Here is a 17545-nt window from a genome sequence, read left to right as displayed (position 1 = left end):
CATCGCCGGGGGACTTTTTCAAGCAAAACCACTGAAAGAGTATCCAGGGTTATCAGCAAAGCCATTCCTTCAAGGACAAGCAACCGCCAAAGGATGACAAGAGCGTGCAATGCTGCAAACCGGAGGAGGAGGAGCAGGCACTACACGGGGCACAACAGAGGTGGGCAGATTCATGTGGCAGAGGGCTACTCGGCCAACCTCGAGACAGAGGGACACCTCCTCTACTGAACATCTGCAGAGATAAGACTAAAGGGGGTCACAAGGAGCCTACACCACTTAAGAGGGGGGCATAACTGGGCACAGAGCAACCCTGCCTACCAAGAGATGGATGGGTTCCTTAAAGACGGGACAGGATGAATACTTGTGGGGAATTCACTGACCCTGAAGCAAAGCAGAATAGGCAAATTAAAAATATCTAAAATAAATAAATAAATGAATAAAAACACAGAACACACCCAAGGAATTCGCCGACTCCAGCCATGATAGACACACTGAAGCGGCAGAGAAACTACCCCCTCCGATTCCTTGAGACAGGCGCACTAGCCAATGGATGGGGGAGTAGGTAAAATGGGGGGGGGGGGGGGGGGGGGGAGCACCAGCCCAGATGCATTCGTACAGGTTTGAGTTCACTTGAATGGCAAAAACCTTGTAAGAAATGCTAAGAAGAAGAGCAGGGGGCTAGGAGCCTTTATACAGAAGCGAGCAGGACTTGAGGCTCAGCCCAGCTCTGTCTGACGTGCACTAAAGGGGGTTGCAAATTCCGACTAAGCTGCTGGGCCGAAGGACAGCAGCCCCGCCCAGCAGCAGTAATTATGTACTTTTGTTACAATCACAGCATTCGCATGGGTGATGCGATTGTAACAAAAGTAATGAAAACGAAAATAAGTTTTACTTTTTGTTACAATCAAGTCACCCGCGGGGGTTGCTGTGATTGCATCAAAAGTAAATAAATAGAAATCAATGTGCACCCTATTTCTTTACTTTTGATGCAATCGCGGCACCCACGTGGTTGACGCGATTGTAACCACAGTAACGAAAATGAAAAGAAATAATGGGCGACCGCTTTCAGCATGTACTGCCCCCCGCCTCCGTGTCTCTGCACGTGGACAAACCTACCTGGAGGGATCCTACCTGGAGGGATCCTACCTGGAGGGATCCTTGCGTGTCCTCTTCCCAGGAGACGCGAAACTCAGGATAAAAAAAGAAAGTGAAAGCGCGCACAACGTAGCAGGAGACAGTGCCTGGGGCCTTTGGCAGCCAGTCGTGCGGCAGGAAATATGATTAATGAGCAAGGTATAATGATAAAAGGAACCCGATTAGCACCTCAAAAAGGTCATAGATCAAAGTAGCATGCATTTCATGAGTCCGCAATCACTGCATGCAATCTGTGGACTGGGAGAGGTAAACTGGAAGTCAGGAGGAACAAGACACGCAGCCGTGAGACGCGCTCTGTGGTGGGGGAGGGGGTGAATGTTGAAGGCGAGCAAGACTGAGAGGTGGATCTGTATACACTGTCCCTTGAAGGTTCATAGGGAGCGTGCAGCCTGAGCGAATGGTAGTCAATAAAGTTAAAACAAGCTTGTCGGCAGTGGCCGCAGGCTGCCAGTGGGAGGGAACGAGCGAGCATATGGCGAGCGGCGGGGGGGGGGGGGGGGGGGGGGGCCGGGGGAGCAGGCATATGGTGTGTGAGTGAAGCCAAGCGCGCGCCTGGCGAAGCTTTTACGCTCCAGTAAACAACATGCAATGTAGGAAATCCGGCTGGTTCAAGAGACTTTGGTTCAGATGTAATAGGTTTAGAGTAATTAAAATTACTAGACCTAAAAATACAGTATATTCGAACTAAAAACACAAAGCGGAAAGGACGGAGACAGAACAGGGCAAATCCATGTGTATATATGTTTCTATTTTTCAGGAAAGAATCCATTTCTAAAGATATTCATCCTACACATTGGAATTGAATACATGGTAAGACATATCATATTGTTTATTATTTCTTTTCACCTTTTTGCAGTAGTGTAGTCCCTGGTCCTGAAGAAAGCCACCGGTCTATCCTTCGACCTACACTGGTTGAAACAGGTCGACCTTCCTAGTCAACTGACGATAGTTATCTTTGTCAAACTATCAACACGCTGTTTTTAAACTTTGGTATTATGATAATCCTCTAATTTATCCTTGGTGTCAAAATAGTCAATTTTAATCTGCACTTATGACCTATTTTCACACTTAGTATATCACTGCAAAATTATTTTTCAGCACCACAGAACACACATTCATGGCCTGTTCCATCACTGGTGGTTTTATGGTAGGACAGCTCACGATAATGCAATGTCAGATACCAGTCCTATAAATCCCAGATTTTGATGATCCGCCATTTGGTGGGCTGATGGGTTTCTTTTCCTGCATAACACACGTTCAGCTGCTATAAAACACGTTCAGCTGCTATACATCTAGTTTTATGTTGCATCTAATTTGACCAGTAGTTTCTATTTTTGTTTTGGCACACTGTGGTTGGGGGATATGATACTACTTGGTCCTTAATCTTTTTTTCCCCTTGGACCCTTTGTTAATTGTGTATTTAGCAAATCCAGAGCAGCCCACTCAGAGTGTACTCAAAGGATGCTTTTTCTGTCGAAGTTAATCAAGTCTCCAAGCAAAATAGAGCAGAGGTTGAATGAGTGGGCAACGTTTCAGAAGTAAGACGTGTTTCGTGGTGTGCAGAACCGTGGTGAGTTTTGCAGAGGTCAGTAACAGGAGTGACGTCGTAAAACATCTGAAATAGTTTTCAGAGCTAAACAATGAGGTAGACTACAAAAATCAAACACAAAAATAGCCTCTGCAGCTAAAGATTTAAAGCCCTATTTGCACCACCTTACTTTTGTTTTGAGCTTTTCTTTTTCCTAGTGGGACTCTTTAAAGAGATTTGAGGAGGATATCTAGTTTAGATTCTGCGTGGTATGGCTTTTATCCAGACAACCAAGAACTTTTAATTATGGGGCTTCCAAAAGCAGGGCCTTTCTGTAATTCACTCCCGACACTACTGCTGCTCCTGTGACAAACACCTTCGGGAAACAAGCACACAGCCCTTAAATACTATTCAGCACCAATTACTCATTCAGCCGATAACATACTCCCTCAACTACATAGACATTTCCCAGTTCCCTTTCAGTGACACTTGTTCAGCCGGATGATGCACTCCTTCAATGCGCGCACATTGTCCGCAAACACAATGATCTTCTCATTCGACGTTCGTGGAACTTAATTAGGAACTGGACAGCCCCGAGCTTGCTTGGTCTCATGGTATAAATTAACTTGTTTGTTTCAATAGCGACAAAGTCGAAGTAAAAACTTGGAAGTAATCAGACAACAGACCTGAAACAAGAAAAAGACCACCACAGCGACTCCCTTGGCACAAGTAACTGAGAAGCAGAAGTACAAAGTCGTGCAAGGGAAGGCAGCATCTTCCACTGACAACATACTGAAACTAGGAAGAAGAACGCTGTAATGAGGCAGCCTGAAAGAACGTGTGTGGTTCAAACAGGAGCAGTAACATGTGCCCTCGGAATGCCTGTGCGGTGAAGCACAAAGAGACCATCTGTTTTCATTCAGCCGCTTGTCTTTGGTCTGGGCGGGGTGAAAACAGATGCGCTTGTCACGGGGCGCATCACAAAACTGCAAGGGCGGTAACAGAAACGACGTCCGGCAAATTGAAAGTGACAAAACCACATAAATCACGACGCAAGCGAATCTGAAACAATTCGGACACAGGGGCGTGGATTGAAGTCCCCTTATTCATACTCTTTACTTAAGCTCTCGCAGGCGAGGAGCGCATGCGCTCAAACGCCAGGCCGAGACCTAAACACTTTTCCTTTTCTTGTATTGGGGCTACCTCTTCTGATAGAGAAATTAACATCAGAGCGAACACATGCTAGCCTCAGTACAGACAGTCTATGTGCCAGCAGCACAGTAAATAAGATCCCTTAAGAATGAGGGAGCTTTGGGACTATTTTTAAAACTGCAGCTCCTCTTAACACATTTTAGGCCACCAGGAATACAAGTAGTACCCCCGTACACATCCCAATATCACTCCTTTGTTGTTGACCCATCACATGCCTGTAGTGGGCCTCATTCCTATGTTTTCTTTGCCCAAGAGGGACCAACAGAACCCAAGACTTCACACCACTATCACATGGTGTGGTCTTGCAGGTAAGTGGCCATTCTCATTCCTGAACCAGTGTTCCGATTACTGTAATCAAGTTACATATATTTGAACTTTCAGCACACGGGTAGGGGAATAGGACCATAAGGTTTCCATATCCTAACACTCTAAGGGACCAGGTGGGCCCCTAAATAGTCCCCCGACTTCAGGTACCTGGGCTCTGCCACCTTATAGTCATGAGTCCATCTGACCAGTGGTCAGATGGGTTAAAGTCAAGGACTCCCAAGTGTGTCAAACTTGTAGTTTATGAAAAGTGTCCACACTGGACTATTCAGGGGAAGTTCTAGAACATCTGTGGTTACCAGGGGCTGCAATATCAAATTAACACCGGAGTACCCGCATTCCAGATTGTATCCGATCACTGAAAAACCTATATTAGTTAGGATATCACAGCGCTTTCAAACATTCGAGCCAAAGCATCCCCTACAGACTATAGGCCATATGGATCCATGTTAAAACAGAATTCAAGCGGTTGCGCAAGATTGCTGTGAAGATGTTTGGGTTTGCAATTTCAGCCTAGAAGGTATTCACCTTTAGGTTTTCCATGAGTATCCTACTGTTCATTATGCTTTTACTTCTTGGTTATCAAAGTACTTTTTATTCAATCAAATAAGAAACAGTTATTAGTGGTTACCTATTTAGTCTTCCGAATCTCTTAACCTCTCCTCCTCTTGCTGTAAGCCTAGACTGCTACCCTGCAACAGTGAAGTAGTAAAACGAGGACTTGGTTATACCACTGGAGTGCAGCAATATTGTAGCCATGGAACAATTGTGGCAAATAGTCTCCCTATAAATACTGTCCAATAACCCAACTGCCATAAACCCCCTAAAAAGCATTATACACATGAACTGCAATCATTGGGCATTAAAAAAGCCCAATTAGTGCAATGGAAGAAACTATCACATTATACCTCAACTACCTTTGTTGGCTCTTGAGGCAAAAGATCTTACATGTGCGGTGACTCTCAGGTGGAGCAGAAAGATGCTTGCTGCATAGCTGATATTGAAAGACTATTGGAAGAGGAATGAACACAATTGAGGAAAGACGGACAATTTTATTTACTCTCTCCCCACCACCTTTTCACGATACCACACCTCACATTACTGGATTACTAGTTTGCCTTACTCAAATCCAGAAGTTCATAAATTAGAGACTGAGCTAGCATAAAGACATGAAAAAACACGACACCCAAAATGAGTAAAAAGCCAAGAAATTTATGTAATACATGACCCCCCCCCCTGCATCTATGTCAGATTCCAGCACTGCCTAAGAACATACATGGATTTTAGGTTATCCTGGATGCTGAATTTGATACACCAGTATTAAAAATCAAACTAGGGCAACCAATGTAGTTCTGCACAAATCATTTAAATGTCAGTATTAACATACCAAACATTAGCAAAGCCATTAGGTCTCGCCTATGTGAGCGGTATTTGCATTCTCATTGTGTTTTAGCCATGTTGTACAGCTGCGAGGCTGCTATGCAGCAGGGCGAAAGTAAAGGAAACAAGCATTGACAAATCCAGTAGGTCTCTGCAATGCCCAAGCTATTGGCGGTGTCAATGGGAATGTCTTTTAGCCATATTTGTTCCCTCAAGTGATGTTACTGTGACAATGTTGTCTTAAATAAGAACAAAACATGCGCAGGAAAAAAACTGTTGCTCTTGGGGTGGAGAATAGATTTGTGGTAGGGGAGACCGGGAGCACGTATGGATGGCCCTCCTCCGGTTTTATATGACCCTTTTTTCTTTCCTTTCTCATTTCTGTACCTATATTTCGGGTACTCTTTTGTATGCTGCGTCAGGGTGAAAAAATTCAGAAACAAGAGTGATGAGCTCGGAAAGTGTTTAGCCCCCTGGGAACAGTGGTACCCACTACTTTACCTCACATAAGCCAGCAGGTCTCTATTTACTGCACAAGCTGTGTGGAGTGTTGTGGGAAATTACTGTGTATGCACGTTATAAGCACCTTGTTGTAATTGTGAGACACTCAGTTGTGAGATAATGCAGGCGGCGAGGGATTCCACACGGTTTATTCTGTGTCTTGTCACTGAAGGACACTTCATCCATCAAATTAGGTTTGTGAGGTTGCGAATGAGTCATGTGTTTTTTTTGTTCAAATGTGCTGGCATATAATGTGGATGTCAGTACAGAGGGTAATTTCTGTAACTAAATAGCCTTCCTGTAAAACGCAGGCCGAATTTTGGTTCCCACGTTGACCATAGTACCAGAGACTGAAAATCACCCAGTAATGTTAATAATACTGAAGTAGCCTACAAATACCACAGGTCTCTAGGTGCTTATAAGATGGTGGCTATGTTCGGTCGCTTCTGGATACGAGACAATTTGTTCTGTGTAGTCTCGGAAAATAGTCTTAGTATCACATTAAAAGGGTAGAGAAGGATAAATAAGTCACTTTATTTTTTTTTTACAATTCCGAACACAAAGAAAACATCCCTCAACCTTGTGGCAGCTTCAGATCTCTGATCAATGCCACATTTATAATTAAATAACAAGATTTAGAGCCCATTCACAGAAAAGGAGCAACGGAACTCTTAGTGTGTGTGAAAAAAAAAAAATTGAGCGCTCATATAAAGTGCTCCAAATTAAAGAAATTAGTAGGCCCGAAAACGTTTGCTAAAATGTGAGATGGGGATGGATAGTAGTAACTGAACCATGTTCCTGGGGAAGGCTAAATACAGGAAGAGGGATGTATGCCTAAGAAAAATGGAAAGAAAGAATATGAAAGACGATGAAGCCAGCAAATGGGAAGCATAAGGGCCGGCTGAAATCCACAAAGTATATACATCAGGTCTTTTACAGACATCGCAGCCGAGAACTAAAATTGAATGGGTCTGTGTGGAATTTAATTAGTGCTCATAGAGGCGTTCCAACACACATATATTACACACACACACTATATATTTTCAGGTCTCGCTGAGTCAGCACGCATGCGCTGCTCGAAGAGAGACATTTGGTAGCGGCTTTGGGAAGTGCTCCCAAAGCGGCCACCAGCTTGCGCTCTCGCTCACAAGCACGCGAGCTGCTGAGCGCGCATCCATTGCGTGCTTTAGCGCGTAATCGCGATCACGTTCGCTTTCACAGTGATCGCAATGACTCTCTTTCACGGCCGCGCAGCGTTACTATTACTGCTGCGCAGGCAACGCTTGTTTTGATTAGGTTGAACCGATGCCCCTCACATTCCCATCCCAGCAACAGAACAAAACTGTGTTCTTACTGAATGGCATGGAGTGAAAGGGAATGTTTCCAAACAACGCAATTATCTTTCAGCCCTTTGCTCAAAAGACAGATATTCACAGTTTAACACACACTTCCCGGCCTCGCTTTCCAAAACAATAAAATGATAACATTACGTTTTTTGTTAAAATAAGTTAATGGGTTTCTCTGCCTGAAATAAAGTGCCTCTTAGCATAACAAAGCTTTTCATAGCTTACTAATGACTCCCTGACACGGGCCCTGAGAACTGTTATCACTGCGCCGGCCCCTTCACACGGCCTTTCAAACATCAGTTTCACTCAATTCTTTCAACTCCTCCAGTTCAAATGCAATAAAAGCCTTTCACTGGCTGACAAACCGGAAAGGCAGAACAGCCTCCAACTGCAGTATAATTCAGGAGGGCTCTTTCTCATTTTAATTGGGTGCCGAATTGGAACGTTTATGAGACCGACGGTGGCTTGGGATGAAAAGGCAAGGTGAGCAATTATGGGCTCAGCATTCCTACGCAGCCTAGTTAATAGTGAAAAAAACAGAAAGTCAAAGTTCATTGGAATGCCATGTTGTTCTCAAAGCAATACCTTGATTTAAACAATGTAATCATGCAAGTCACAAATTATTTTAAGCTGCGCCGGCCCAGAAGCGAGTTTGAGCTTTTTTTCCGAAGACCAGAGACTCATTTTGATGTTCGCATAAAGCAAAGGACGGACGGCTGCAGATAAGATTGTAAAGCAGAGCAGCTAGATGAACTCGATTAATTCTCTAGAACAAAGCTCTGTCTTCGTCGGAAGGATGAAGGACTTCATTCAAAAAGATGAGGTCACCCGAGTCAATGCAATAAAGTTTCTGATATTCACATGAAAGTAAATTTTCCCAAGCAAGGAAAGGTTCTAATGATAGTTTAAGTTATTTCCAGTTCAGCTTCAAAGGACCCTCCTTCTGTCATATGTGCATCGTTCAGTAAAATACAATTTAGACCTAAGAGCACATAAATAAAAGTCTCTGAATCTTACTAGTGGTCTACAGTATTCCTTGCTTTTAGCTCGAGAATGGGAGACAGGCAAGAAGCATGCTTAATATCATTTCTGGATAAGTGCATGAATAATGAGAAATAGTGACAAGAATATTTGTATTTTTTTTGTAAACGCTGAAGCCAATAACGCCAGTGTTGTTTGTACAGAGTCTCTGTAGGAAATACATTTTGTGTTTCCTTAACAACTTTGGTACTGTTTGATAAATCTGCATGTAAGGTTCCCAAAATGAATAGGTTCATTCATGTTGGTCTTTCTTGACACTTTCCATGTTGCCATCACCCTGGACAAGCAGCGGCGCTCTCACTTGGGTCACATGGAGTGGCCCCTGCACTGGGGCATAGTTTATTAAACAGAGCGAGGCGCCTGTCCCTACGTCTGTACTGATCATTGTCCAATTGCTGGGGAGAGGATATGGCATAACACCCAGGGCTGCCGACTTTGGAACAGGGGAACAATGTTCCAATCTCTGCATTGGCTCAACATACTGTGATTCAGGGCAAATCACTTAATCTCCCGGGGACTACCAAGAACTTAAGCTATCCTTGTGTAACTTAACTAGTGCTCATGTAAACCACTCCAATCCCTTCATGCTGAGTAGGCGCTATAAAAAAATATATATATATATTTTTTTTAAAGTGCATAAAAAAAAAATTAGCGGGAGACAAAGGATGCAACAACAGACTGTGAAAGAAAAGGGAGAGAGCAGAGGGATTGCAAGAGGCAAAGAGAAAAAGAAATAAGGAGGCAGCACGAGCAGTAAACAGAAAGACCAGTAAAAACAGTAGCAATCATGAAAAGTGCTCTTAAAGTAATAAAAAGTAGACCCGAGACTTGATATGTGCTACTTTGATGCTACAAAGATAGGGGCGCATTACAACCTTGTATTCAATATTCAGTGTAATATATGTTATGTTAGGTTATAAAATATTTTATTACGCGCTCTGCTACTACTGAGTATCCTGGCGCGATATGTAGGCACTAAGCTGACCCAGTCCAAAAAGAAAGAAGCAGAGAACTAAAGACTAAGGTTAAAAAGATGGGTTTTTAGCCCTTTCTTAAATCCTGCCAATGTAGTTGATGATCTCAGAGAGAGCGGCAAGGCATTCCAGGCCCGTGCTGTTTGGACAGAAATTGACTGACCGCCCAGTCTCGCATATCTGATTTTAGGCATAGACATCAGACGAAGATTGGCCGATCGAAGAGCACGATGAGGAGTGTAAAAGGAAAACCTCTTGTGCAAGTATTGTGGGCCTTGCTGATGCAGGGCCCGAAAGGCCAAAACCAATGATTTAAACATAATGCGATGCGCCACAGGGAGCTCACGAAGATGGGCACGTGCACTAGTTCTTCGTGGAAGATGGAACAGAAGTCGCACGGCCGCGTTCTGAATGATCTGCATTCGCTTTATGAGATATTTAGGGAGACCACTATAGAGAGCATTGGCATAATCAAGCCTTGACAGAATCAGAGCACGCAGAACAGTCTCCATCGCCTCCCTATGGAGAAGTGGAAGGAATCGCTTGAGTGACTTTAGGGTCGCAAAACAGGTCGCAGTAAGTTTTTTTTGATGGGCTTCAAACTTAAGATCCTGTCCAAACCAGACCCCCAGGTTTTTGGCCGGGCCTCCATGATAGCTAGGACATGCAAAATCTGTCGGCCAGATAAGCTCTCTAAAATTGGCCGGAAAATTGCCATAGAATAGTGGCTCAGACTTGTCCTCGTTGCATTTAAGCTGGGCTGAGACAAGCCAACGGAAGACATGGGTCAAACAAGAACAGACCGTCTGAGCGTCTAAGCAGTCCTTAGGCCAGGTGAACAACAGCTGCGTGTCATCAGCGTATGACATTATTTTGGCTCCCCACTGCTCAGCCAGATAGATCAACGGAGTCATGTAAACGTTGAACAGCAGTGGGCTCAACGTCGAGCCCTGTGGTACCACGGTGGTGAGCTTCTTGGGTGATGAGGCAAAAGGAGGCAACCATACCTGCTGCGACCGCTCAGACAAAAAACGAGGACAGCCAGGCCAGAACCGCACCCGACAGCCTATAATATAGCCTTGTCAATTGTACAATGTGAGATTGTGACTAATGTCTGACGTCAGCAAATCTGTTTTATTCATCAATAAAACTTATCCAAAAAAAGTAGACCCAAAACAATGCCTTAAAATGGCCCCTGCATATGTGTAGCAGTAATTGGTCGCTGCTCTCGGGGAAGGTTAAAGACGGGAAGAGGTATGATGGATGCATGCATGCCATGGGCAAATGTGGTGAACAAATAATGGAGCAACAAGGGAGCCAGCATATGGCAAGCCTATGGGTTAGCTGAAATCCACAAAAGTACATACTACAGGTCTTTTTTTGAGACAGCGCATGCACACAGTCTAGAGCTAAGCCCTGAAAAAGCACTATGACCCAGTCAATGCTCATCGGGCCCTAGCGCCTTTTTTTTTTTTTTTACTTTCAGCAATGTGCTGCAGTACAACATGGATAAGCAAAACAGTGACAAAAACCAACAGCTCTTGCTTAGACAATGCCAGTAGGCTTGGTCAATGTTTTTTTTACTGAGTGGGGTAGTGGTTAGCATTAGACGAGGAATGTCCAACGTAAGCCCAAGAGGGCCAGCGATTGAGAATATTCACATAAGATCCATTCATATACAATAAACAGAACTGTTTCAACATAAATCACCACTATCCTCAAAAGGTGTCATGGATCGAGCCTCTCTAGACCATTGTTGGACACCTGTTTCTGATAGTCTATGGGATTGAAGAGGGGACATCACTGGCGGTGGTGCTGCATGGCTGCCCATGGGACACATTCTTCTGTCTAAAGAAGACAGATTAGATTGTAATCATCACCAGAATAAACTAGCTTGAGGTGAATATTACTTTTACATGCAAATACGCTATTTTAAGCAAGTGGAAAGAAGGGTCCCACGGTCCAGCTCTTTTTTCCCCACAGTTTAATACTGCACAAAGACAATCCAATTGTATTGTAGCGCTTTACATTTGCACTGTTTATATTACACAAGTTCACGTTAATTGTTTAAGCAGGGCGATAACTTAATTAGCCCAGAATCACAGGATATTGACCTAACACCAACTATAACCTAGTTGGCATCTCTGGCTATAACGTCACACTCCTCTCTCCATTATTCAAACAAAAACAGGAAGCACATGTAAAAATTAAAGTAAGCACAACAAAAGTCAAGTTCACGTTCCGGTGTCCCCGGTTGAGTAATCTGGCAGATAAGGATATTCAAAACCAAATGCCATGCATTCTGGAATTAATATTTTACTTGAGTTCAATTATACCGCAATTAAATGAACCATACATTTTTTAAAAAGCTACATTCTTTGATTGGCAATTCCAAAGTGAACACACAAAAAAATCAAATGTTATCAACATTTTGCAATCCTGAAGGCGCTGCTTGAGCCCTCTGCGAATAAAAACCTATTCTACAGGGAAAGTCAAATCGGTGCATACTCCACCAAGACCAGCTTATGTCCCTTAGTGATGGCATCTACGCGTTTAGCTTCCAATGCCTGTTATTTGGCTTTCACAGTTACCACCATCGCCTCCTTAATAGCACCACGGCAATGCATATATGTATGTCAACAAAGTAAAAGAACTACAACATGCCTAGCAAACACACACTATCCTGTGGGCTGACCAACTCTGTGAATGACAACAAATGCAATGCCTGAAGCTGGCTGACCCACTGCCTGCTCAATCCATGCAGCCCAGTGGGTGGATCAAGCAAGTGAGTGACGATTTAACGGAGTAATGGATGAAAGTTGAAGAACCAAAGCCCCTTTAAATGTAAGACATATTGTGGAATATTTGTGTTCATTACACAACACTAGCGAGATAGCTAGAGCGGTCAAAAGCCAGGATCTAAAGATAAAAACAGTACTGTAGGAAATCCAAATACTTTGCTTGTTAATATTAAACAATTTTTCAAGTGACAAAAGCAGAAAGCAAGACAACATACATGCAACTACATTTACTTACTTGGATATGGCGCTGTTCATAAAAAGTATCTGTAGCAGAGGACCATCAAACTTTGAGTCGGTCATACCAAGTCCACTAAAATGCAAACAAAAGTATGCATAAGAGAACCCAGTTGTCAGAAGATATCTGCTCTGCGACAATTTACCCTTGTACTCTTAACAGAACATCTAAATTGCAAAGTATAATTGAAAGCATAATGTTCAGCATTTCAGAGACAGCCACTTTTAATTGCAACAAATATGCTATACACCATCTTTCCTGCCACAATAAATTGTGTCTCCCGGTGATGAATTGTGCCATACAATCTAAGTAGGTTTCTGATTTACTACTGCTATGGCACAATGTAGCCAATGGTTAAACATGCAAAAACAAAAGCTTAAACGGAAGCAGCCGCTAACTAAAGTTATTAGTATGTGGTTACTAGATATGTCCTAGGAGTGCCTAACGAGTGAAAAAATAGAATGCTTAAATTTATTAAAAAAATGTAATTACAGCATTGTGGATGATTCCCATACTATGAAACCGTTCACAGAAAACAGAGCCCACAAAGTATAGCAGTGAACTAGAGAATAGACTTCTGAATGCAAACAAAGGTATGCACGATTTTGCTTCATTGGGAAGCAGTGAAAACAAACAATTTACTGCTAGAATGGCACTAAAGCAGTAAAAAAGGATGTTGCTGTCTGTAGCTGCACCTAGCCTTCACATGTCATGGTCTCCTAATGCCACTTAAGATGGAATGTAAGCAGTATACTGCCTAGAACGCTTCCACCAGTAATGGTGAAAGTCTATGCAGGATCCAGGAGTGTGGCCATAATGAACCTATAATCAGAGTAGAAATATTAACCCCTTCGCTGCGGCGGCTATTCCGCCGCAGCGCTAAAGGGGCGGGGCGGCCGCGCGGCCGCCGCAAGCTGGTGACAGAACCGCTCCGTCACCAGCCACAGTTGAGCTGTGCTGGTGACGGAGCGGTTCCGTCATGACCCGCCCCGCTCTTTAGAACGCCCGCGCAGGCGCGAAATCAGCGCCGCGCAGGCGCGGCGGCCGGGCCATGACGGAACCGCTCCGTCATCAGCACAGCTCAACTGTAGCTGATGACGGAGCGATTCCGTCATCAGCATGGAAGGGGTTAATACGAGTAGAGAGGCTGCTGCACACGACCTCTGCTTTCTCATCATGACCTTTTAAAAAAACAAGCACCAGAGCAGTAGTTTTAGGCGACAAGAGGCACCCAATACTTTTATATTAGGTACAGGAACACGGACTCCGTTACACCAACAAAACCCTTAAGAGTGAAACCTAGAAGTACATAGTAAGTGGAGCCTTGGGTATAAAGAATAGAACATTCTCATGCTTGAGGAATGTAACGATGTATCAACATTGACTATACTGAAGATGCCTGTCATCCAAAAAACTAGGCTGCTTATTTGAGAAACAATTGGGGCACAATCTAATGCTTCAACTTTAGCTATACAAATTTCAATACAATTACTCAAACAAAAAACAATTCTTAATGCATTAACCAGATCTAGACGTTTAGTGTAAAAAAAAATATATATTTTTTTTTAAAGGTAATTTTTTTACTATCGTGTCTATCATCAGTGGAATAAAAATGAACAGTAACGGATGTCAAGGGCAGAGAGCTACCGGTGTTTCTTTTTAATTGCTCCTAAGTTAGCAGCGAGGTCAGGCATAGTGGCTCTTTCTGTAAGAGCAGGCGGAATACCACTAAGTACCACACTATTTACTACAGGTGTCGGATCTTCATTCGGAAATTGCCTTTAGCTGGGGTTAAGTTTTACCCACACAAAAAAAAAAAAAAAAAAAACACAACACACACAAGAGCAGAACGAAAGATACATTCATTCATAAACTGAGATAGTTTCATCTTTAGCCGCCCGGGCTATTTGATACATACTAGAAGGCATTCGTACAAAACATGCCGTACTGTGAAGGATGTCTATCTCCAGAGCTATCAAATCCAGAAGCACCTTTCACAAACAATTGTGAGCGCATGCTGACTTTGTATGTAGCCTCAGTGGGGGGAAAAAAAAAAAGTTGAAGAAAGCCAGAGTTTCTATTTACAGCCCACCAAATCCCTTCTTTCAGCAAGAGTCTCCTGGTGTAATAGCATACCTTGGGCGAGTCACGATGTTCAACTTTCTTCGAAGTTCTTGATGTTCAATATCTGTTAAGGAATATTCCATTTGCAGTGTGGATGTCGAAATTAGGTAACTTGTAAAATAAACCACCAAAAGATCCAGAACTACTTGTAAATGTAAAATGTAAATGTAAAGGTATTTGTAGAGCGCCACCAAGCGGTTTCCTGACGCTATTACTCATACCGCTGTGGAACCCTTCCTTGCTTTCCCTGTGAAGTGTCCACTCCTGGGCACACCCAGGGTGAAGCCAGGCATCCTAGCGCTGTTGGGGCCGGTGTGGAGGTTAAGCAAGCTATTGCCCAGAGTTGCAGCGTGGGGCCCATGATTTGAATAGGCATGAGGCGAGAATTGTCAGGTCCGAGGAAATTGAGCCCAAGACCCGCCGAGGCGGGGAATTGAACCCTGGTCCCGGGCCAGAACTCTGCATCAGGGTCTGCCGCTCTAACCATTGAGCCACACTCCTCCACTACTTGGGTCAATAAGATCAAGCTTCCCTTAGTTAGTCTTTTCGTTAGACTTTAGCAAGTTATTAAAATAGTGATATTGTTTTCGCCGGTTAATTGACACTAAAAAATACCATTATTAATTCCAGTGACATTTTTACTTCTGAAATATAAACACAATACACACGTAATCTGCTTATTGGTCATTACTTTTAAAATTAAATGCGATCACAAGGTTACAGCTATGACCTGCATTATTGATTAACCAACGCTGGTTACAAATTTCCATATTTTGCATCATTTTGAAAAAAATAAAAACACTGATGCAATAACAGAAATTCGTAGTTCAACATATCACCAGCAGAAATTGTTGATTACAAGCACACATTTGCCTGTAATGCTGTCAATTGAAAGACATATGCATCATAAAACACATTGGCACTCGCCATTATCAAACATGGGTTTCTATAGCTAAATGATTCACGATTCAATAATATGCGGTAAAATGTATTGTCGCAGTTAAAAAAAAAAAAAAAAAGCACCACGGACGAGACCACAAAGAAGTCAGCATGCCAGAGTCCATGTTTATAGTTAGTTACACAAATGAAAAGGTAGTTAACATTTAGTGAATTAAGAGAGAAAGCTCTAACATTCTGCGCTGAAACGGTTATAATTTACAATGGAGTGCATGTACAGTACAAAGTTGATATTGCAAAATACATATCTGGACAAATGGAAATACTTTACACAGTCTTTAATCGTGTTTACTGCTAAACATTAAATACATATCTTGATTAGTGGATTTAATCAATAGGTGAGTTTTAAATCCACCCCACGACTTGCTTTTTGAGCCGGATACATAGGCCAAAGATTCTAAACATATAGATTTGTCGATCTGGCACTAATAATAGCCAAAATAAACAGCCATGAACTGGAAACCTCCAACCCTTAACACATGGTTACTAGATACAGCGGATGTAGCAGCCTTTACAAAGCAACAAATTGTACATAGGAACAAAGCTTTCGTCAGTGAAATTGTTCACAAACATAATACTAGTAAGCATGGTGAAAGAAAATCTTTGTATGTTAAAACATTGTCTCTGAGTTTTACTAGCATAATGTTAACATTGCCACTTTGTCAAGGTAAGAGCCAGGTTTATGCTGTAACCTTTGCGTCAGTCTGCCAAGATTCTTGTCAGGTAAGCAGGTACTAGGATTTATTACATATTTTTGCAGTTTTATTTAGTGAGAACCTGGCGCTTAACAAAGAACTCTAGGCATTAAGAGGTTATATGTGCCCAGATATTCTGCAGGGGTCGGGATTGCAATCTCGTTTCTCTGTACCAAGGTTGGCAGCTCTAAACCCTTAATCTCTCTGCTATGTACTTTCTATGCAGTGATTTTTACCCCTGTGTTGTCCATTTCACTTCCAATTATATTCAGCATGTTTGGCCTCTCCAAAACGGTGCGGAGGTGTTAGTGTGAGAAAGGTAATAAATAGCTTTGAACATATTCAACTTTCATTTTATGTCACCAGCAATGCGGATATGTGATCTGTGTTGTAGAAACATTGCCAAGGCAATAGATGCAACAACCTGTCCATATTAAGGTGATTTTCAAAGACAGGATCTTGAAAACGTGATCTTGATACAACTCAAACTGTCTTTCAAGCATTCCGCAGAGGTCATAGGCTTTGCAATTTCTTTGAAAGTAATGTTTGCTATTCTTAAACTAGTTTAATATTTGAGAAAGGGATGGTGACTGGAACTCTGGGCTAGAGCAGCGCAGCTTCCAGTACAGTGGGCAGTCTGATGAGCAAATGCAAATCGTGAGAGGCTTGTGTTGTCATTTTCGTGCTCCTAATGGTCTTCTGTGAAATCTTTTCGCTCAGGTTTACTTGTAATTATCAGCATTGAAAGAAGGTACCAACATGCAGTATTAACGCAGTTTTCTCCCAAGGCCATGGTTTGACTGGTCATTCAAGACACTATACTACAACACAAGGAGTGAAGTGAATATTTAACATCTAGATGAGTTTTATCATACATCACCCGAGAGAGGCAATTAAAAGATTCCAGAGCTTTGAGAGAAGTTCACACCGTCCTATACTTAAAGTACACTAGAAAGAGAAAGTGTATTCTGTTGCACGATTCTTAAACTCTTACAATTAAAAAGTAAAGGAAAGAAAACTGAACGTACAGATAAGATATATCTCAATCAGTATAATATCTGAAAACAATGCATAACCGTTTCTGCCAACGAAAGAAACATGACTCTGCATAGCCAAAAGGCCCTATGCCGGCCTAGGGGTCACAGATAACAAGCATTTACAATGCAATGGTTTTGCTTTTGTTAAAGTTAGAGCTATTGGCATCGCTCTTGACATTTTTATTTATGTTTTTTTAACATAAATAAATGGCATTGTCATTTACAATGCCACTAG

The 17545-nt window shown here is 42.6% G+C and overlaps 1 protein-coding gene across 4 annotated transcripts in view; it reads right to left on the bottom strand.

The window, feature by feature from the left end:
- ZCCHC8 (zinc finger CCHC-type containing 8) overlaps positions 1–17545 on the bottom strand; it is a 331099-nt gene that overhangs the window by 305410 nt on the left and 8144 nt on the right. For all 4 annotated transcript variants that reach the window (XM_086942951.1, XM_086942950.1, XM_086942949.1 and 1 more), the window contains exons 2-3: positions 14634–14676; positions 12498–12572 (exon numbers count right to left, since the gene is read on the bottom strand). In XM_086942951.1, the coding sequence (XP_086799077.1) occupies positions 12498–12572; positions 14634–14676 (118 nt within the window). The remainder of the gene's footprint in view (positions 1–12497; positions 12573–14633; positions 14677–17545) is intronic.

The sequence above is a fragment of the Lissotriton vulgaris genome, chromosome 11, assembly GCF_964263255.1.
Source record: "Lissotriton vulgaris chromosome 11, aLisVul1.2, whole genome shotgun sequence".
NCBI classification, from domain to species: domain Eukaryota; kingdom Metazoa; phylum Chordata; class Amphibia; order Caudata; family Salamandridae; genus Lissotriton; species Lissotriton vulgaris.
This window is presented reverse-complemented; position numbering and strand designations above follow the sequence as displayed.